Raw genomic sequence first — 24,079 nt, 5'->3', positions numbered from 1 at the left:
AATATAATATTATCAATTTAACTGCAACAGAGAACAAAACCTGAACTGAACTGAATACTGACTCTATTGTCTCCTGAAATAGAATTTGTTTCATAATTGATGAATTGTACAAGATTTTAATTACACTATTATTGAACCAAACAGAATCAACATTAAACTGACTGAATCAACAATGAAATTAACTAAATTAAAATTGAACTGAAAAGATCTGAATAATGACACTATTGTTCTTCTGTAGAGCTGATAACAGCTGAATTTTTCATAATTAATGAATTTTGAAATATTTTAATGACACTTTTAATAAACTGAACTGAATTGACATTGAACTGAACTGACTTTGAACTGAACCAAATCAACACTGAACTGAATCTGAATAATGTCACTATTGTCTTCTGTGGAGCTGTTTTAAAGCTGAAACTGAATTTATTCAATAATAATTGAATTTTGAAACATTTTAATGACACTGTATTTGAACTGAATCCACACTGACCGAATCAACATTAAACTGAACTGAATCTATCCTGAACTGAAATGAATCAACAGAGAACTGAATCAATATTGAACTGAACTGAATCAACATCAGACTGAATTAACAATGAACTGAATTGATATGAATAATGTAAAGCTGCTTTACGGCTGAAATTGAACTTGCTTTCATTAATTGATGAATTTTGCAACATTAACACTCCTTTTCCTGTTATTTCTGTGAAGACTGGTTTAAACACACCTTCACAGTTGATCCCCGTGAAGTCGAGCCGGTAGCCGAAGGGGCATTCGCAGCGGAACGTCCCGTCTGTGTTGATGCAGTGGCCGTTCTTACAGATGCCGGGGTTTTCTGAACACTCGTCCACATCTGAAACACACGACTGATCAGTCTGTGCTCACAAACAAACGTGTGCGAGTCTGATTCAGAGATACTCACCCACAGCCGTGTCGTCTATAGTGACGATTTTACCCGGAGCAGGACACAGAGCTTTGAATGCTGTTGAAACAAACACACACAATAACTATTACTGCCATCACATCATGCGTGTGTGCGCATGTGTGTGTGTGTGTGTGTGTGTGTGTGTGAGAGAGAGAGAGTGAGTGAGTGAGTGAGTGTGTGTGTGTGTGTGTGTGTGTGCATGTGTATGTGGTTTATGAGGACACAAATTTGTATAATGACATGGGTATGACAGAGGTATTACAATATGAAGGTGGTTTATGAGGACACTGCCTATGTCCCCGTAATTCAAAAGGCTTAAAAAACATACTAAATGGTGTTTTTTTGAAAATCTAAAAATGCACAAAGTCTCCTGTGAGGCTAAGTTTAGGTGTAGGGTTGGTGTAGGGCAATAGCACACACAGTTTGTTCAGTATAAAAACCATTACGCCTATGGAGAGTCCCCATAAACCACAAAAACCAACGTGTGTGTGTGTGTGTGTGAGAGAGAGAGAGTGTGTGTGTATGTGTGTGTGTGTGTGAGAGAGAGAGAGAGAGAGAGTGAGTGAGCGAGAGAGTGTGTGTGTGTGTGTGTGTGTGAGAGAGAGAGTGAGTGCGTTAGTGAGTGTGTGTGTGCGCGAGTGTGTGTTTGTGTGTGTGTACTCACCCTCCTCCTCTGGAGAGGGGCAGATCTCACAGGGGTCTCCCCATCCCTGACCCGGCATCACGCTGCAGCAGCAGGAGCCTTTAGTTGTGTTGAAGGGCTTCGGAGCCTGACAGCGTCCGTTCTCAAACTTAGTGTAACAGTAATTCACACGAATATCTGATGACGAGAAGCAGACATTGATATGATTTTGGTGGAATTTGAGATCTTCACAATGAGTTCATTAAGGCCTCGTCTAGCGATCCTAAAGCTCCAAATAGTAATCAAACATCTAAAATGATCTTTATTTGTAAGTTTTCTGAGAGGAGTACCTTTTTCTCTGTTCTCTTCTTGCGCTGCTGCTGACTGATAAATGAATCGCGCACATAAAGACACTTCCGTCTGTGCACGATAATGATAAATATACACATAATGTATACACAGGATTACAGTATTTAAGTAGGCTCTGTTATATCTTCAGTGAATGTTTAGGGAACTGTTGGGGAAAACATCTGATGTGTAACACTGTATTAGACCCGTGCAGTACAGTAGGTCTTAATCTACAGCCCATCTGCATTAATGTTAAAAGAAAAGATTGCTGCTCGATTGAAATGCTTTTGTAGTTTTAATAATCAATTTATTTGTAATGAACACTTAAGTAATTTTAACATTTGATTATTAGTTTTTCTTTATTGAATGCTTTTGTTTAGATGTAAAATGAAAAAAGTAATGCAATTTGTTATATTTGTTCTACTGTTGTATTTTTTGCATCTGTTCTTATTTATAATAACAAATAAAATAAAAATGAGCTATATTGTGATTATTAATATGGTAATTATTATTAAGAAAAGAACTGGAGAAAAAGATGCATGGTTGCTAGCTGATTTTGCTTTTATGAACCTTTAACTAGATTTTTCTCAGAACTGACTTTTCTGACTTCATCGACTTCAAACGGGTGTAGCTCAGTCATTCTGCCCGATTCCAACAAATTATATATCATTTTGAAGGTCTTTTAATGGAGAATATGAAAATAAAAATAACTAATTTTTCTCAATTTGCTCATTGTCTCTCATTTTGCCAGCACAGGTCACATTTTTTGTGTAAAGCTGCCAAATTATCCTTAGAATCACTGGAGAAGAATTATTTGAGAAGAACTACTTAAGAAAGAATAAAGATCATTGTTTCTTAAAAGAAAACAAGGTGACTTGTTAAAAATAAATATGCAAATAAAACTAATTTGTATGCATCAGGAAATGACTTTCAATAAAGATAAATAAACATGTGATTCAGAGATGCAGATGATCCTTCTCAAATGACTCTTCCCAAATTACTTTTTCTCCAATGATTCTGCTCAAATGATTCTTTCTCAGATGATTCATCAATGCAATGCAATTATCAATAACTTTATTTAACAAACATGGGCTATGAACATGAACATTGTCCTGTAGTGGATGTGTCTAAACATCACATGTGTGTGTGTATCTATTTTAGTGACAATTTTATACCCAGAAGCGAGCTGAATCTGACAAAAGCAGTCAGTAAATAAATAAACAAATGCAAATTTTCAATGCAAAAATGCTATTTATAACTAACTGTACATAGAAACAATAGCAGTCTATGAAATGACCCCATTCAGATATGCGTGTGTGTGTGTGTGTTGAGAATGAGATGGGCGGCTGTGTTGCTGTTTTTCCCTGAGGCCTGTTTTTCATTTGTAAAGAAGCCTTTACACCCTCTACACACACACACACACATATACACACACACACACACCCTGTCCTGTCCATGGAGTCAGAATGGAAAGTGTGAGCAAGTGAAAGAAAACAAATGAACGAACAGCCTTGTGTTCTGTCTCCTTTGTGCTTCATGAGGAACACATAATTCTCTCATTAAACATGACGAGATTCCTGACTGATGACCTGCAGCGTTTTCAAAAAGCTAGTGTACTGGAATGAAGACCTGTGGAATTGTGGGATATATCTGCGATAACTCACCTATGCATTTCTTTCCGGTCGAGGACAGCTGGAATCCCTCCGGACACTCGCACCTGAAGCTGCCCGGCGTGTTCACACACTTGCCAAAGATGCAGATCTCTGCGGTCTGAGAGCATTCGTCGATATCTGAGCAAGCACACACACACACAAGCGGTTTGAACACACTCACTGTGAGCACTAGCGCTAGTGATGCGGTGGCCATCGTCCAGAGCCTCACTGACCTTCACACCTGTCGTTCTGCAAGAAGTATCCAGGAGGACAGATGCACCTGTAGGATCCGTCCAGATTCTGGCACGTTCCCGGGCCGCAGGTCCCAGGGTTGATCAAACACTCGTTGATGTCTGAGCAGAAGAGACGTGATGTACAATGGTGGGCAAAATGATTAGAACACTAGTATTTTCACCAGGTAAAAATGAGAAATAAGTCAGTTATTTCTATCTTTTGCTGTAGTGTGTCAGTGATATCAGTTTACATTTCCAAACATTAATTTTGTCAATTGTAATAATCCAGTGAGATTTTAGTGCTCCACACAGAGATCTGATCTGATCTAATCATCCAGTCTGTCTGGAATTATATGAATAAAATAAAATAAAACTAACCAAAATAAAACTAACCGTCGAAGAGTTAAAAAAAAAAAAAAACAAGTCTGAAGGCTGTACATGGAAGTCCTGTATATGTAATTGCTGATGAAACAACAGATGCTTGTGGCCATTGTGTCCTTGCTATTCTCCTCCAGCCAGTGGGCAAACCTGTTGCAGCAGATCTAATTTTTCTAGATCGTGTTAACTTCAGCACTGTATCACAAGCTGTCATCTCCTGTCTTAACTCCAACAACATCAATTTCAATGACACATGAGTTTTTGTGACTGATTCTGCAAGTTATATGAAAAAGGCATATAACACAATTCTCCACGGCCTATTCCCCAATGCCAATCATGTCACCTGTCTGGCACATCTGCTGCAGTTGGTTTTAGAGGTGTTTCCAGACACATTTGAAGAACTGAACCGGATGTGTGCTTTGGTAAAGCGGGTTTTCTGCCAGTCACCCAAACGTCATCTTGAATTGAGGGCCTTCATGATGCAGCAGGGCCTGTCTCCTCTCATGCCAGTCTTTGCTGTCCAGACAAGATGGGGATCCTGGATAAAAGCTGTGTAATACCTGGCAGAAAATATTGATGTCTTGCAAGGCTTCATCCCAACGCTGCCACCGACCTCTAAAGCTCTGCGGGACCTAGGAGTTCTGTTAGAAGAGAACGGAAAGCTCCTGAAAGTCCAGGCCACCTTCATCGTGGAGCACAGCTCCGATATTCTTGCCACTCTAACCAAGAAACCTCCAGACCCACAGCTGCCAGCATCTTCAGCCAGCTGGAGGACCTTAGTATGGCCGCACTGCAGATGCTGAGGATTGGCGTCCCAAGACTAGAGAGCAACTGAATGAGTTAAATGAGGATGAGAGGTACACTTGTTCAGAACGGTTTAAAGAAGCAATGGCAGAATGTTTCACCAAGCTACAGGCAGTGATGGAGAGACATCCTTGCACTGAACTATTCAAAGTCCTCCCAATCTTTGATCCTGCCAAGGTATCCGGTTTAAAACCTGATATTGGAGAATGTCTCCACAGAGGAGTGGCATCGTTACATTCGGATGGACAAGAGTGATGCAGGTGAGGTTGGTGCAGTGGAGTGGTGGGCTGCCAGGGAAGATCGAATGCCAACACTCGCCCCACTAGCTGCACTGTACCTGCATCTCCCTACTACTTCAGTGGATGTGGAGAGGCTTTTTTCTCACTATTCTGCACTTCTAACAGAACACAGACGCAGCCTAACAGAGGAGAATGTTAAAATGATGCTGATTGCCAAATTTAACACCAGAGATTAACTTACATCTACATTCCAACTTCACTCGCATCCAGTAGTTTTTCTGATGTAAATAATGTAAATAACTTTTTTCTGATGTACTACTGATTGTAAATGACTATTTTTACTACTAAATTACTATAAAGTACTACTAAATTAGTTTTCTAATGTACTGCATTTATTGAAGTGTTTAATTGATTGCCACACCACTTTATTTATAGTTGTTAAAAGTACCTCATTTATTTATTTATATGTATTATTTATTTGTGCATGCATATTTATTTATTGTTGAATGATATCAGAGTATTTCTATAGTCTTTGATGATATGCACATGTTTAGTTGATGATTTGTGTACAATTTATAAAGAAATGTTTCCTGCACCTTTTAGTGGATTTAGTATAAAAGAGACCTAGCTTTGTTTAACAAACCAGTTGTTCCAATATGATTTGTATTGTAAACCTTAAATAAAAGTTAAGAAGTTAATTTTTATTTTGTTATTTGTAATGTTTTCAGCTTTCTGCACCCTCCTATACTCTTAAAACCATTCCGCAGAAATCGCCAAAAAAGTCCGCAGATTCCACCTGGCTCTACACATAGGTGTACACACAGACTGCAGGTCCAGCAGCGCAGCTTCAGGACTCACCCACACACATCCGGCCATCAGGAGAGAGTTTATACCCGTCCAGACACACGCACACAAACGAGCCCACCGTGTTGATGCAGTTTCCGTTCCGACACAAGCCCCTGAGCGATGAGCACTCGTCTGTGTCTGAACGACACAAACAAAACAGAGCCATTAACACACAAACACATGTCTGTCTGCTGTGGAATTAATAAATATTCTGTGCTTATTTATAAACTTTTACATAACAGCTTCATGCTTCAAGTCAACAGGAAATCAATAATGATAGTAAAAGAAAACAGTATCATCATTAAAACACCATTGGTGAACACTTGTGCGTGTGTGTGTACCGATGCAGTCATTGTTGTGTGACAGCTGGAATCCTGGGTAACACAGACAGTTGTAGGAGCCCACAGTGTTCTTACAGGTTCCATTTCCACACGGCTGACGCTCGCACTCGTCCACATCTGAACACAGACCACAGACGGTCAGTTAGTTATGAACACAGACGGTCAGTTAGTTATGAACACTGAGACCACAGACGGTCAGTTAGTTATGAACATTGAGACCACAGACGGTCGGTTAGTTATGAACATTGAGACCACAGACGGTCGGTTAGCTATGAACACAGATAGTCGGTTAGTTATCAACACTGAGACCATAGACGGTCGGTTAGTTATGAACACTGAGACCACAGACGGTCGGTTAGTTATGAACACTGAGACCACAGACGGTCGGTTAGTTATGAACACTGAGACCACAGACGGTCAGTTAGTTATGAACATTGAGACCACAGACGGTCGGTTAGTTATGAACATTGAGACCACAGACGGTCGGTTAGTTATGAACACAGATAGTCGGTTAGTTATCAACACTGAGACCATAGACGGTCGGTTAGTTATGAACACTGAGACCACAGACGGTCGGTTAGTTATGAACACTGAGACCACAGACGGTCGGTTAGTTATGAACACAGACCACAGACGGCCGGTTAGTTATGAACACTGAGACCACAGACGGTCAGTTAGTTTTGAACACTGAGACCACAGACGGTCGGTTAGTTATGAACACTGAGACCACAGACGGTCGGTTAGTTATGAACACAGACCACAGACGGTCGGTTAGTTATGAACACTGACCACAGACGGTCGGTTAGTTATGAACACTGAGACCACAGACGGTCGGTTAGTTATGAACACTGAGACCACAGACGGTCGGTTAGTTATGAACACTGAGACCACAGACGGTCGGTTAGTTATGAACACTGAGACCACAGACGGTCGGTTAGTTATGAACACTGAGACCACAGACGGTCGGTTAGTTATGAACACTGAGACCACAGACGGTCGGTTAGTTATGAACACAGACCACAGACGGTCGGTTAGTTATGAACACTGAGACCACAGACGGTCGGTTAGTTATGAACACTGAGACCACAGACGGTCAGTTAGTTTTGAACACTGAGACCACAGACGGTCGGTTAGTTATGAACACTGAGACCACAGACGGTCGGTTAGTTATGAACACAGACCACAGACGGTCGGTTAGTTATGAACACTGACCACAGACGGTCGGTTAGTTATGAACACTGAGACCACAGACGGTCGGTTAGTTATGAACACTGAGACCACAGACGGTCGGTTAGTTATGAACACTGAGACCACAGACGGTCGGTTAGTTATGAACACTGAGACCACAGACGGTCGGTTAGTTATGAACACTGAGACCACAGACGGTCGGTTAGTTATGAACACTGAGACCACAGACGGTCGGTTAGTTATGAACACAGACCACAGACGGTCGGTTAGTTATGAACACTGAGACCACAGACGGTCGGTTAGTTATGAACACTGAGACCACAGACGGTCGGTTAGTTATGAACACTGAGACCACAGACGGTCGGTTAGTTATGAACACTGAGACCACAGACGGTCGGTTAGTTTTGAACACTGAGACCACAGACGGTCGGTTAGTTATCAACACTGTGACCACAGACGGTCGGTTAGTTATGAACACTGAGACCACAGACGGTCGGTTAGTTATGAACACTGTGACCACAGACGGTCGGTTAGTTATGAACACTGAGACCACAGACGGTCGGTTAGTTATGAACACTGTGACCACAGACGGTCGGTTAGTTATGAACACTGTGACCACAGACGGTCGGTTAGTTATGAACACTGAGACCACAGACGGTCGGTTAGTTATGAACACTGAGACCACAGACGGTCGGTTAGTTATCAACACTGAGACCACAGACGGTCGGTTAGTTATGAACACTGAGACCACAGACGGTCGGTTAGTTATCAACACTGAGACCACAGACGGTCGGTTAGTTATGAACACTGAGACCACAGACGGTCGGTTAGTTATGAACACTGAGACCACAGACGGTCGGTTAGTTATGAACACTGAGACCACAGACGGTCAGTTAGTTTTGAACACTGAGACCACAGACGGTCGGTTAGTTATGAACACTGAGACCACAGACGGTCAGTTAGTTTTGAACACAGTCCACAGACGGTCGGTTAGTTATGAACATAGTCCACAGACGGTCAGTTAGTTATCAACACTGAGACCACAGACGGTCGGTTAGTTATGAACACTGAGACCACAGACGGTCAGTTAGTTATCAACACTGAGACCACAGACGGTCGGTTAGTTATGAACACTGAGACCACAGACGGTCGGTTAGTTATCAACACTGAGACCACAGACGGTCGGTTAGTAATCAACACTGAGACCACAGATGGTCGGTTAGTTATGAACACAGACGGTCGGTTAGTTATGAACACTGAAACCACAGACGGTCGGTTAGTTATGAACACTGAGACCACAGACGGTCGGTTAGTTATGAACACTGAGACCACAGACGGTCGGTTAGTTATGAACACTGAGACCACAGACGGTCGGTTAGTTATGAACACTGAGACCACAGACGGTCGGTTAGTAATCAACACTGAGACCACAGATGGTCGGTTAGTTATGAACACAGACGGTCGGTTAGTTATGAACACTGAAACCACAGACGGTCAGTTAGTTATGAACACAGACGGTCGGTTAGTTATCAACACTGTGACCACAGACGGTCGGTTAGTTATGAACACAGACGGTCAGTTAGTTATGAACACAGACCACAGACGGTTGGTTAGTTATGAACACAGACCACAGACGGTCGGTTAGTTATGAGCACAGTCCACAGACGGTCGGTTAGTTATGAAGACAGACAACAGACGGTTGCCAACAGACATCAGACGGTCAGTTAGTTATGAACACAGTCCACAGACGGGCGGTTAGTTATGAAGACAGACCACAGACAGTTACAAACAGACATCAGACAGCCAGTTAGTTATGAACACAGACCACATATGGTTAGTTAGTTATGAACACAGAGGTTTAGTTAGTTATGAACATAGACAGTTAGTTAGTTAGTTGTGAACACAGACCACAGAAGGTTAGTTAGTTATGAACACGTGTAGTTAGTTAATTATGAACACAGACAGTTAGTTAGTTATGAACATAGTCAGTTAGTTATGAGCACAGACCCCAGAAGGTTAGTTAGTTATCTACATGAGGATGTACCACAGACAGACATATGAACAGACAGACAGACAGATGGGTGTGTGAGGCTGATCTCTCACCGATACACAGGTCTGGTGTGGATTTGAAGCCGTTGGGGCAGATGCAGCGGTAACTACCCACCATGTCAATACACTGACCAGGACTGCAGATGTTTGGATTCTCAGCACACTCATTACGATCTGAGAGGAAGAGTCAAACATCATCACCATCATCATCATAACACACACTATGAGCAATATGAGATATTTCCATTACACACTCACCGACACACTGCTGAGTGGGAGTTTGCCGGTATCCAGGTTTACACTCGCAGCGGAAACTTCCAGGAACGTTCAGACAGACGGCGTTCTGCTGACACACCGGCCCGTTCTGACACTCGTCAATATCTGCACACACATCATTCACAGAGCACTGAGAGTCAATCATCTTAATTTACACAGATTGTCACAGATGCTGTCACATTTTTTGTTTGTTATTACAGATTTTACTCTCCAGAGGGGCGTAACATGGACTCTTATTTGATAAAATACAGTCGTATCAAAGCGTTTCAGTAATACGTTTCACTATATTATGATGTTCATTTATTATTTATTGATATAAAACCATGAAATGTCATGAATCAAGGTTTTGAATTACTAACAGACAGCATTATTTTTTCCTAACAGGCTGACAGACATATATGCAAACATATGATAATCTAAAATAAAGAGGATTAATATTTAGAGCTCTTACCCTCACAGATCAGCAGCTTGTCATTATAGACGAAACCCATCGGACATTCACAGCGGAAACTGCCGATCATGTTGATACACACACCATTCTCACACACACCGGGAATCTCACGGCACTCGTCGATGTCTGCGGTTCACACACACACACACACACACACACACACACACACACAGAGGATGGATGTGAAGTCTTGCAGACACAGAACTGTGTGTTTGAATATCTTTGAGTGTGTCTGTGTGTTTACCAATGACTTGACCGGTGTAAATATCAATGAAATATCCAGGTCTCTCACTTCCACACAGCACAGCGAACTCATCTGCAGCAGACAGCAGCGTTAGTCATGACTGTGTGTTTGTCGGTATATCTGAAGAATTTTTTTTATCAATTTAAGGCTTTTTAAGACCTGCACAAATTTTTTAATGTATGAGAGGTAGGGCAAAGTCAATTTAAACAACTTTACAGTTTAAATTCAGATTCTAACAAAAACAAACAAATATATATATATATATTTAAACTTGTTTTAAGAAAAGAGAATCACAATTATATTTATATTAATTTGAAAAAAATAAGAAAATGAGTGCTGTCAAACGATCAATAGCATCCAAAATAAAAGTTTTTGTTTACATAACATATCTGTGTACTGTGTATATTTATCGTGTATTTATAAATACACCCACATGCATGTATATATTTCAGAAAAATATGTTCACATATTAAATATATAATATACATTTTATGAACATAAACATATATGCATGTCAATGCATGTACATATTTTTAAAATATGTACTGTATGTGTGTGTATTTATAAATGCATAATAAATATGCACAGTACACACACATACTGTATACAGGGCCTGAGTTTCGGTTTTTAAACTGGGGGGGAACTCCCCCCTTCATGGGTCACATGGGGGGGATTTAAAGATTATTTGGGGGGGGGATAAATTGACACATCGGGCTAAATTAATCATCTTCATTTATTTATGTCTACAGTTTTTAATGTATCTTGGTTTTCAAAGAATTATAACAAAATTTGTCATGCTCTCTTTCAAATTGGCATTAAGAACTGTATTAAAACTATATATAAGAATCACTGTATTTGTATATTCCAGTTTCAGTTCAATTTCTTTGTTTTTAAAAAAAACTTTATACAAAATACACCATGCTCTCCTTCAAACTGACATTAAGAACTATATATTAAGGTCTCTCAATTTCAGTGTATTTCATGGGTTTCAGATCAGTTCAGTTCTTTGCTTTTTCAAAACTTCATACAAATATTATGCATACCAAGCTGTTGGCGTCTTCTCGCCGTTGAAACATGGGTCGTTACGTGAGAGATGATGACGATCAGTGAACGGGAGTCTATTTTCTTATGTTCATTCATGTTAACTTTCGATAAAATGCGCATTTTAAGATAAGGAGATGATGATTTACTCGCGCTTCGCTGCTGCTGTGTTGAGTCGGCGGGCGCGCTCTATCCACTCACACACTATAAAGAGCAAAACAGCATTTGATGGTTGAATTTCGGGATTAAAATAATAGGCATTAATATGTGCTTAATTACTACTAATAAATGGCTTATATTCTAGTAATATGCATGCTAATAAGCAACTAGTTAAGATACCCTAAAATAAAGTGTTACCATATATATATATATATATATATATATATATATGCCACTGCACCATGTTTTTAGTTTGAAACACACAGCCCTCACATTTATTTAATCAAATCATAGCCATAAGTTAATCATAGTAAAATTCCTGTTTTTCTGTCCAAAAATTTAAGACCTATTGAAATTATAATAACAATTTTTCTTGACAATACAAGATATTTAGGACTTTTTATAGCCTTAAATGTGATAAAAATAAATGTACGATTTTTAAAGACCCTGGTTCACGTGCCAAATCCCTGACAATATTCAAGAAATGGCTAAAAACCCCTTTCATGCATTTCACTATTTCTTCAACCCCTCTCTGTTCTAGCCTGTTCTCGTCTAGACACAAAGACATTTGAAACTTTCTCATGCTATTTCCTCCTCAGATGAATGGCTTGTTGTACTCCTCATGTGCTTCAGATGAATGAGTGTTAGTGTGTCTCACTGGTGCTGGGGAGGGGACACTGCTCGCAGGGTTTATTCCAGGCCCGGCCGATGTTATACGAGCAGCAGCAGAACTTCTTGGTCATGTTGAAGGTCAGCTCTCCATCACATGTGGCGTTATCAGAGTAGTAGTTCCTGTAGCACAAGCTCTTCCTCACGTCTGAACACACAGCACAACAAACGCGTCACAGTCTGCTGTGAGGGAAACCGCTGGCGTGACGCGTGTAGCGTGACTCACCCATGCAGTTGTTTCCTCCGTTGATCTGCATGTACTCCGGAGGACAGATGCAAGTGTAGTTCCCAATGGTGTTGTAACACTGACCCGGACCACAGATGCCGGGACGCTCACACTCATTCACATCTACACACAGACACACACACACAATTTTAATTCAAATGCATTTCAAACAATCTATTTATAGAATGGAATATGTGACTGTCCAATTCCAACTGAAACTGGACATTTTTATACAAAAGTGGACACCTGTTTCTATGTATTTGAACGCATTGAAAATTAACTGATTGGTAAAGAAACTTGATTTATTCCCTGTTGTATTATTTGACAATGTTGTATGTCAGTGGTCTCGCAATCGACTGGTAGATCTTTATCACTGTCCTAGAATATCCCGAAAATAACAGTAAAATAAGTACAAAAATGGATCCTCCAGTCTTTGTACTGTATTTTTTGTACTCGCCACCTGCTGTCAGAGAGTGAATTTGCATCTCAATCAGACCTGATGTTTTTGTTTCGTGCTAGGGGTGTAACGGTACACTTATTCGTACTGCACAGTTTCAGAACGGGTCTTGCGGTTTGGTACGTATGAGTACTGAACGAATACAGTTTTTTTTTTTTTTTGTCAGGAAATTCACATAATAAATGGCATTTTGACAGTCTTTGATGTGGCGTGACAGACCGCTGTATAAACTAGTGGTTGACCGATATGGGTGTTTTGACAGCCGATGCCGATGTCTTAATTTTAATTAATATTTAAGAAATTTGAAATCATTTGAAAATGGATTAAAAAATAAATGTGTAAAATAAACATACTTCAGATTGAAGTATTTTTCACAAATAAATAAATATTTTATAAAAATATAATTAAAAAGCAAGTAAATACTGTAACCAGCTGGGCACTAGTAATCTGGGAAGTTTGTGTGCATTGGGAATCATATTTTTTTTAATACAGCCAAGGTAACACTCATTTTACATACAGCACACAGTGAAAATGACATGAATGTGACAGTGGGAAAATGCATAAAGCGCAGCATAATTTTAAATCACGAGTTTAAAGTTTGTCTAACTCTCATTTTGTCCGCATTCAATTCACACGGACCGACCGTCGCGTGACACACGCAATCATGCAGGATATAAATGCACACTTTATAAGATCTCACAGCTGTATTCGACAAAGTTTGCAAGGTTTGTGAAATTAAATGTTCAGTAGACATTCAAAGATTTGTTTAAATTATGTAAATGAGTATTTACTAAATAATGTTGTTTAAGGCCAGTTTGCGTTTTATAAAGCAAATAGCCAATAAATAAATTTGCTTGAAAAAAAAGACAAAAAACAAATCTGATTCTAAATAGGCCCTGATCGGTACATCATTAATTAAAATACTAAATAAAAGGCCTCAAATTTGGAAGTACAATCTAATGTCTTTTTCTATCAATTCTTCAATAGGTAGATTTGGTCTTTCATGAAGGCCGAGGTCAGCGATCTTGGGCTTAAAAAGTTTGTGACCACTATCGTATGTGTTTTCTTTCTACTCTTCTTATTTATTTGTATCATTTCTTTTTTTTTTTTTAAGTCACTCCTGCTGTCAAGCAATGTTTAGTTCATTGTTTGTAGTTTGCTTTAATGTATAAAAATACACTGACTCGCACTTTTGTTGCTTCATGCTGATGTTTTATAATGACGCTGGAAAAACAGAGTGTGAAGCACGACAGAAATAAAGCTGACTTAGTGAGAGCGACAGAGAGAGTGTGTGAAAGAGGAAGTCGGACTGACCTTCACAGATCCTGGTGTCTTCATTGAGTGCAAAACCTTTCGGACATTCACAGTGAAAACTGCCAAACGTGTTGATGCAGTTTCCTCCCTGACACAGACCAGGCAGCTCCTGACACTCGTTGATATCTGACACACAGACAGAGAGGTCAGCATACAGCACTGGAGGACGGAAGTGTGTGTGTGTGTGTGTGTGTGTGTGTGTGCTGTAGATCTACCCTCTAGTATCACAGTGATGGGATTGGGTCGGAATCCTTCTCCTCCAGGACACAGAATCCTGTACTCCGCTGAGAGAAACAAACAACACATCAGAGAATGATAACTATCCAACAACTATAATTATAATCATTAACGATAACTATAATGATAATTATGCTTATGCTACACATACATCCTACGCCATCCACCGGAACAGCTTCAGCGTATGACAGTTAGCAGAAGTGAGAGAAAAGTGTTTATAACTTTTTAAATATGGATTTTTTTTTTTTACCCCCTGGAGCCGTGTGAGTCACATTTTATTATGGATGGATGCGCTTTATTTGACATCTTTTGGACTGTTGAACAAAAACACCCATTCACTGCCATTATAAAGCTTGGAAAAGCAAGGTCAAATTTTTTATATAACTCCGACTGGAGTCATATACACCTAGGATATCTTCAGGGTGAGTAAAACATGGGCTAATTTTCATTTTGGGGTGAACTATCCATTTAACAATGACGATAACTATAATGCTAGTTATATTAGCAATGAATGAATGGAGAGCTCACAAATGTGTGTGTGTGTGTGTGTGTGTGTGTGTGTGTGTGTGTGTGTGTGTGTGAGAGTGCGTGTGTGTGTGAGTATATGTGAGTGCGTGTGTTCGCGCACGTATGTGTGTGCGTATATGTGAATGTGTGCATGTGTGTGTGCGCGTGTGTGACTCACAGTAGTTGAGCGATGGACAGATCTCGCAGGGTGACCCCCAGGCCTGACCCAGAGAGCAGCAGCAGGAGGCTTTGGAAACGCCCACCCCGATCTCGGTTGAGCAGTCCAGACTGTCGGAGAAATCGCCGCGATATCGCACATCCAGGTAGCAGTTTCCAGAGCGAGTGTCTGCAAGACAGACAGACAGACAGAGACATCATGAGAGCTGAGGTGCAGACGGCGTCAGCTGCAGCTGCTGGGGTTCAGGCGTCTCACCGACGCAGCCGACTCCGGTGGGGTTGAGCTCGAAGTCCGGCGGACAGCTGCAGATGTAACTGCCCGGCGTGTTCAGACACAGGCCGCTGATGCAGGTGGTGGGGTTAGCGCACTCGTTCACGTCTGACACAGAACAGACAGAGAACAGAGGCATGAGACGAGTGCAGAGATCATGCATGTCACGTGTCTGGGGTCTCATTTAGGGCTGCACGATAAATCGCAATCAATATTAGGCAAAAGCTGCGATTATCATGCGCATCTTGTCAGTGATGCACAGTTCTGTGATCAGTAGTAAATCTCAAGAGACACTCCAAATACGCCCCGCAGAAGAAATCCAGGAAATCCCTATCGCTGCAGATGAATAAACAGAAGATTTAACTGCTTTCATTGATTCAACGTGACTAATAAACACATGACTACGACAATATATGTAACCCTGGACCACAAAACCAGCCTCAAGTCGCTGGGGTATATTTGTAGCAATAGCCAAAAATATATTGTATGAGTCAAAATGATTCATTTCTCTTTTATGCCAAAAATCGTTAAGATATAAAGTAAAGATCAAGTTCCATGAAGATATTTTCTAAATTTCCTACAGTAAATATATCAAAACTTAATTTTTGATTAGTAATATGCATTGCTAAGAACTTCATTTGAACAACTTTAAAGGAGATTTTCTCAATATTTAGATTTTTTTGCTCCCTCAGATTCCAGATTTTCTAATAGTTGTATCTCAGACAAATATTGTCCTATCATAACAAACCATACATCAATTATTCAGCTTTCAGATGATGCATAAATCTCAATTTCGAAAAATTGACCCTTATGGTTTTGTGGTCCAGGGTCACATATGATCTTGAGTTCTTCTTATTTTCATTATAATAAAGTATATAATAATGCAATGCCTTTATCACTGCTTAGAATACTATGAAATGTTGCGTGCCTTATTCTGTGTAAGAAGCCACATCATCTCACAGAAGGACTTATTTCAAACACTCGACTGATGTTATGAAGTGAGTTTGGAGTAAAACATGTTATTAAATGTGGTATTTTCACGTGCTTTCAGATGGAGCATCATTTACTACACAGAGCCGAAGTTCACTGAGAAGCTACGCAAACAACTTTATTATCGCAGCGTGATTTCATAATATCGATGTATAATATTGATGATATTGTCTGCAATTATGAATGTGGTTTTGCGTAGCTTGTCAAAATATACATAAAAACAAAACTGTTTAAAATAGTTATCAGATAAATATTTTAGAATAGAGTTGATTGCATTCATTTCCACTGGCCAAATAGTATTTCAATTGTTGATCCCAGACCTGTGCAGTTTCCTCCGCTGCGGTCCAGCTCGTACCCGGGGTCACACAGGCACCGGAACAGACCCGGGATGTTGCGACAGCGGCCGTTCACACAGATGTCTGCAAACGTACACTCGTCTATGTCTGCAGAGACACACACACATACAACAGCTGTGATGCATTATGGGTCTTGAGCTGGAGGAACTGGACTCACAGGAAGCTGCAGAACTGCACCGCTCTGAGGCACAAACACACACACTCACTCAAGCACGCACGCACACACACACTCACTCACTCAAGCACGCACGCACGCACACACACACTCACACAAACAAACACACACTCACTCACTCACACACTCTCTCAAGCACGCACACACACACACACACACACACTCACTCAAGCATGCACACACACACACACTCAAGCATGCACACACACACACACACACACTCACATTCTCACACAAACACACTATGATCTACAGCAAATAGAGGACGAGAAACACTTTCTGCTGATTTGTCCTAAATATCACAATGTGAGGGAAACACTTCTCCCCAGATCTGAAGCCCTGATCCCATCATTTACTGAACTTAGTGATACTGAGAAAATGCCCTTCTTACTTGGAGAAGATGATAACAGCTGCACTAGCTGCTAAATATGTATTAACCATTCACAATGATAGATGTTACACATGATTAACTTCAAACTGACTAACTTTATCTTTTCATTTATTTAGATGGATTTTATTTATTATTTATTTATGTTGTTGTTATATATATATATATATATATATATATATATATGTTATTTGGCAACATTGTGTTACACAGTCATGCTAATAAAGCTAAATTGAATTGACAGAGACAGACAGGTAAGACAAACAGAGAGGCAGACAGACAGACAGACAGACAGACAGATAAACATAGACAGACAGAGACAGACAGACAGACAAACATAGACAGACAGAACAGACAGACAGACAGACAGACAGGTAAGACAGACAGAGAGGCAGACAGACAGACAGATAGACAGGTAGACAAAGCTGAATTGAATTGACAGAGACAGACAGGTAAGACAAACAGAGAGGCAGGCAGACAGGCAGACAGATAAACATAGACAGACAGGCAGACAGACAGAGACAGACAGACAAGACAGACGGAGAGGCAGACAGGCAGACAGATAAACATAGACAGACAGGCAGACAGACAGAGACAGACAGACAGACAGACAAGACAGACGGAGAGGCAGACAGACAGACAGATAAACATAGACAGACAGGCAGACAGACAGAGACAGACAGACAGACAGGTAAGACAGACAGATAAACAGACAGACAGGCAGACAAACAGATAAACAGACAGACAGGCAGACAGACAGATAAACAGACAGACAGGCAGACAGACAGGCAGACAGACAGACAGGTAAGACAGACGGAGAGGCAGACAGACAGACAGATAGACAGACAGGCAGACAGACAGACAGACAGACAGACAGACAGGTAAGACAGACAGACAGACAGACAGATAAACATAGACAGACAGGTAAGACAGAGAGATAGAGAGATAAACATAGACAGACAGACAGAGAGACAGATAAACATAGAAACAGAGGCAGACAGACAGGTAAGTCAGGAGGAGTGTCTCACCTTCACAGGCTTTCCCGTCTGCGGTGGGGATGAAGCCCATGTCACACTCACAGCGGTATCCACCCGCGACGTTCAGACAGTGTCCGTTCTCACACAGATTCACGTTCTCCGCACACTCATCCGTGTCTACAGGACACACAAACACACGCATGCATTAACAGTGGCATCACGTCATGTGTGTGCACGTGTGTGTGTGTATGTGTGTGTGAGAGCCCATACCGACGCAGTAGAACCCGTCTCCCGTGAATCCCTCTTTGCACAGGCAGCGGTAGGAGCCCATGGTGTTCATGCAGTCTGCGCTGGGGCTGCAGAGGTGTGTCCCATTAGAACACTCGTCCAGATCTGCAACAGGAAACAGGAAACAGCTCTGCTGCACACCTGACCACCATCAGTCCAAACACAGCAGATCACAAGCGAGAGAGTGTGTGTTCGCACCTGTGCATTTGATCCCGTTCCCGATCCAGCCCGGAGCGCAGCTGCATCTGAAGCTGCCGGCGGTGTTCGTACAGCTCGCATGTAGGTCGCAGTTATGAGCGCCGATCTCACACTCGTTAATATCTAAAATCACACACACACACATGAAGAGAGCGTCACACACACGTACTGCGCTTCACAAACACCATCTGCTCTGTTTGAAACAAAGTGGGAATATTTAAGTTAGAGTTTTCACGAACATGAAATATAGAATGCATTATGCAGAGTTATCCATAGAGATTTGAAAAAAATCTAAAGAATTCAAGACTCATGGAGAATCACAACATTATAAACTTTGATTTAAAGCAAAAAAGTATTTAGAAATTGGATAAAAATTGAACTCAACAGGTTAAATGTGGAAAAGATCTACAATCCCATGAAGAATTGCAAATGATTTAACAGAGTTGATGGTCAAATATTACACTATTCATTTAAACTTGTTGATGGTATCTATAGAAAAGATACTTTTTAATTTAATTGCAAGATATGCATAAACAGACAAATATTTTGATAACACTTTCTAAAAAGGTTCCATTTGTTAAAACTAGTTAACATGAACTAACAATGAAAACAACTTCTAAAGCATTTATTAATATTAGTTCATGGTAATTTGATCATTTACTAATAAATGATCAAATTAAATAAAATTGTCTGAACAGTTGTATCAAACTAATGTTAACACAGATTAATTTATACTCTAAATGTATTGCACATTGTTAGTTAATGATTTGTTTTTTGGTATATTCTTTCAAATATGCATTCAGTACTTTTTACTTTTACCATGATTTGTTTGTGATGACTCTCTGATTGGTGGAATATTCTGCACAGAATCATGGGTAATGTAGTTTTCACCACAAATTTAGCTGTTAAAGATAATTATTTTAAGAATAAGTTGTGAACGAATGGCTTCAACAAAAGCAAATGCCACTGATTAACATTAACACAAATAAAGTTTTTACTTTGCACTCTATTGTGATGGACAGGCCGTGCTCTCATCGCATGCATATGAAAGGAGCTTCATGTCATACTCAAGTTCAAGTCTAATGACCCGTGAAAATGATGTTTGACCGTGTCCTGGAGCATGACATCATTTCCTGTTGCAGGGCCTGAAATAATTGCGTCTGCTTAATCCCAGTATCCTGTGTCCGTCTAATGAGATTGTTTAACGAGCGTGTCGCTGAACGTGTCTGATGAAGTTCAGCTGTGAGCCCTTCACATTCTGTTCCTTCATGGAGTCTCATTAGACTGCAGCTCTCCGTCTGTCCTCAAATAACCGGAGCGGAGCAACCTCTCCGTCTGCCTGCCCTGTGAGCACGCTGCGCTTTTATTAGAGCAAATCTAATCCGCAAAATATGCACAGCACACGTCCAGCTGACAGCCAATCAAGGCGATAAAACCAGAGAGGGGAAATAATGAAGCGCTTTACTGGCCTGATGGGAACCGAGCTCAGATAAACAAGCTCATCAAGAAAGACTCATGACGTCAGTCAAATTACACAGAATTAACACACAAACTCATGAAGTGCTGAAAGAGAATGAAGCTACATGACAAATGTTTCTCTAGAGCAGGGCAAACATATAAAATAACACACTGAACATGTGAAACTGAATAAATGCTCAGCACATGACGCACTTAAAAATTATTAAAACACCGAAAAATTTATTAATATACATGCAAAATAAATTATTTTAAAGTAAAAACAATAAAAAAAACACTTACTAAACACCATTAATTCATAAAAATGCTAAATTAAAATACATTTTAAAAAATAAATAATAATAATAATAATAAAAAAAAGGATTCTATTGGGGGGGGGGGGGGGGGGGTGTTAAATCCTATTGGAAAAATGCCCAAAACACACTACAAAAAGGAATTTTGTAATGGTTTTACTGGAAAAAGCTAATGGTTTATAATGGTATTTCAATGGAAACCATTAGAATGTCTGTGATGGTTTCTATTGTTTTTTTAGCAAAGAAAGATGAAGAAAAATCACTCTTAATCATAATCTTAAATACTGAAAGCACTCTGTTTTTTGTTATGTTTCTATGCTCCTCTTTATTATTTGCTACTTGCTAGTATGTTTTGAAGTTATAGGCTATTAATTTAAAATTCTTAACATACAACTGTTTTAATAATTTTTTTATTTGTAATTATTTTAAAAAGTACTTAATTACTTATGTAAGGATATGTAAATGTAAGGATTTTAAAATTCTCAAGTCGGTAAACTAATTAATTAATAACGGGGAAAAAGTAGATCAAGAATCGTTCTGGAATCGGATCGTGACTCCCGGAATCGGATCGAATCGTGAGGTCACTAAAGATTCCCACCCCTAATTTAAATGCACTTCTATTCTGTTTCTATCGGCGTTTCAGACACATTTCAGTACAACTTCATTGAGTTGGATCGTCACAAATGCTGCAGATGCATTTTTAATAAACCAGAGACATAAAAAACACCTCTGATCACGAAACACTGGAATACTGAAACACTGCTGACCCCTAGCCTCGAACACTAAACCCCCGTCCAAAACGCTGATGCCCACTGATGATGTCACTTGGCCAATTAAAACACACATGATCACCTTCACACACTCATCAATCACTGATGCGGCTCTCCCACAATCCAACACAACTCAAATAAATTATCTTCAGTTCATTACCATCATCTAGCGTCTGGACGTTTATAAATGACAGACATTAAAATCATCACCAGTAAAAATACACAGAGAAACAAACAGCTGCAGATGAGCAGGATGAAAATGTGAAAGAAATAAAAAGCCAACAAGCAGCGAATCCGAGTGGGTCGGCGGATCAAGCGGCTCTAATGGACCGTTTCATTAGCCATTGATCAGCGCTCAGGAATCTGGGCCGAATATCTTCCAGCGTTCGGCTCACTCAACCTCACGTGCAAAAATCCCGAGCTGGAGCTCCGAGAACATGAGGCACCTCAGGATTCCTGCGCACTGACTCAGATCAGACGAGGAAAACATGCTCAGAAAACACGGAAAATATGAGCGAGAGAGAGAGAGAGACAGTTCAAGTTCAGTTTTATTTCTAGAGCGCGTTTAAGCACGGAACAAGGCCGACTAAAGTGATGCACAACAAATAGTAAAACACAATAAAAAGAGGAAAAATCAGTACATAAATTAAAACCATACAAGAGCCACACATTGCCAAAGAAATAAAAAGGCAAAGAGAAGAGATGGGTTTTAAAGTGCCCCTATTATGGGTTATGAAAGGTTCATATTTTGGTTTTGGGAGTCCCCAACAACAGGTTGACATGCAAGCAAGGTCAAAAAACACTTTCATTGTCTTATAATATGCATTTATTTTTTACCTTATTTGCTCAACCACTCCCAAACAATTTGTTCAATGATTAATTTATCCAAACCCCTCCTTTATGTGACGCTAATCTGCAGTGATTGGTCGATTTCAATTAAAGCAGTGTTTGTGAGCTTTTGCTGCTCCAAAAGCGACACCTAGTGGCAAATAATGAATTTACATTTTCATTAAGACCAACAAGTGGGCAGCAATATGCTAATGTTTGATGTTGACTTCAGCATGAAACGGCTTGGGATTTGTTTTAAAAACATCTCGTTTCAATGATTCAGGGTCGATAAATTTATACACGGTGCACCTTCAGATTTAAAACTTGTTTTCATTCACTTAGAGCTGTGTTACTGCATGAAAGCTCATTTTCAAAAATCCATAATAAGGGCACTTTAAGATATGACTTTGACTTTAAGACTTTAAGATATTGACTTATGACTTTAAGATATGACTCAAATAAAGTGGAAGCCATTCTAATGTGAACTGGTGGACCAGCCACTTCAAAGGCTCTAGAACCCAGGGCCCGTATTCATGAAGAGTTGCTCGTAGTAACAAAATTCTAAGAAACTTCTTAGAAATGTGGGTGTTTCCACTTAAAATTAAAGATCCTAGTAAAGAAAAAAGTAATTCAGAAAGCATCTTAACCCTTAAAAAGATCCGAAATTGTTAGGAGTATGGACAAGGACTTTTAAGAGGCTTTAGTTTCTTTAGCAGTGGAGAAACATGAAGGAGGAGAAGAAATGTGTTGCACACTATGCATGACAGCGAGTTAATAAGACGCTACACATTAGATCGTACATTAGATGAGAGAATTCTTAGAATCTTTAAGAATACGGGCCCTGGTCTTTAAGCGGGTTCTTGGGACCTGGAGGAGAATTTGCTCTTTGATCTTAGTCCCCTCACCGGAGTGTAGGGGTGGAGTAAATCAGATAAATAAGGAGGAGCTTGATTGTTAAGTGATTTATAGACAAGTAGCAAGATTTTAAACTCAAATTAAACTGGCAGCCGATGCAATGATCTCAAGAGTGAAGTAACATGATCAAATTTTTACACCCCTTCAGGAATCTAGCTGCTGCATTTGGACTACTTGTAGCCGAGAGATTTGAGACTTTGATATACCAAAATAAAAGGAGTTGCAATAATCCAGCCGAGATGTAATAAAGGCATGTAGATAACTTTAGAAAGAGAATGAAGATGGAGGCTAGAACCTAATTTATCAAATTTAAAGGAGTTATCAAACACCACATCCAGATTCTGAACTTGGGGAGAGATGAAGGAAGTTAGGGTCTCGAGATTGAGTTGATTACTTGCCCTGTGTTCAGAGGGACTGAAGACAATAACTTCGGTTTTATCTGCGTTCAACATTTTTGGAGAGCCATGATTTGACATCAGCAAGAGTATCAATTGCAAACTTTGAATTCTTAGTCAAAGGCAAGTAAATTTGCAACTGAAAAGAGACGACAGAGACAGACTCAACTGACTACCTAACAACCACCCAGAACACCCTAGCAACACACTTAAAACACTCTCAGCAAGAATCATATGGTAGGAGGCGCCGTTAACATCTTCAGATAGAGTACTGAATATCCAGATCAAAACACGGTGAAGAAGCAGAAACAAGTGATCGCATGTGTGTAAAATAACAAGATCATCAAGCATTAAACAGCACATAAATCAAAACTGC

At 40.0% G+C, this 24,079-nt stretch overlaps 1 protein-coding gene across 1 annotated transcript in view; it reads right to left on the bottom strand.

The window, feature by feature from the left end:
• The window catches only part of LOC306843283 (fibrillin-1-like), an 83,389-nt gene that overhangs the window by 20,315 nt on the left and 38,995 nt on the right, over positions 1 to 24,079 (bottom strand). Inside the window, exons 33-53 of the mRNA XM_079374665.1 lie at positions 19,027 to 19,149; positions 18,811 to 18,933; positions 18,592 to 18,717; positions 16,965 to 17,087; positions 15,640 to 15,762; positions 15,385 to 15,552; positions 14,678 to 14,746; positions 14,463 to 14,588; positions 12,692 to 12,814; positions 12,455 to 12,613; positions 10,597 to 10,668; positions 10,353 to 10,478; positions 9,884 to 10,006; positions 9,680 to 9,799; positions 6,389 to 6,505; positions 6,060 to 6,185; positions 3,781 to 3,900; positions 3,560 to 3,685; positions 1,590 to 1,745; positions 923 to 982; positions 728 to 853 (exon numbers count right to left, since the gene is read on the bottom strand). Of these exons, the coding sequence (XP_079230791.1) occupies positions 728 to 853; positions 923 to 982; positions 1,590 to 1,745; positions 3,560 to 3,685; positions 3,781 to 3,900; positions 6,060 to 6,185; positions 6,389 to 6,505; positions 9,680 to 9,799; positions 9,884 to 10,006; positions 10,353 to 10,478; positions 10,597 to 10,668; positions 12,455 to 12,613; positions 12,692 to 12,814; positions 14,463 to 14,588; positions 14,678 to 14,746; positions 15,385 to 15,552; positions 15,640 to 15,762; positions 16,965 to 17,087; positions 18,592 to 18,717; positions 18,811 to 18,933; positions 19,027 to 19,149 (2,535 nt within the window). The remainder of the gene's footprint in view (positions 1 to 727; positions 854 to 922; positions 983 to 1,589; positions 1,746 to 3,559; positions 3,686 to 3,780; positions 3,901 to 6,059; positions 6,186 to 6,388; positions 6,506 to 9,679; positions 9,800 to 9,883; positions 10,007 to 10,352; positions 10,479 to 10,596; positions 10,669 to 12,454; positions 12,614 to 12,691; positions 12,815 to 14,462; positions 14,589 to 14,677; positions 14,747 to 15,384; positions 15,553 to 15,639; positions 15,763 to 16,964; positions 17,088 to 18,591; positions 18,718 to 18,810; positions 18,934 to 19,026; positions 19,150 to 24,079) is intronic.

The sequence above is a fragment of the Barbus barbus genome, assembly GCF_936440315.1.
Source record: "Barbus barbus genome assembly, chromosome: 23".
Lineage (NCBI taxonomy): Eukaryota > Metazoa > Chordata > Actinopteri > Cypriniformes > Cyprinidae > Barbus > Barbus barbus.
This window is presented reverse-complemented; position numbering and strand designations above follow the sequence as displayed.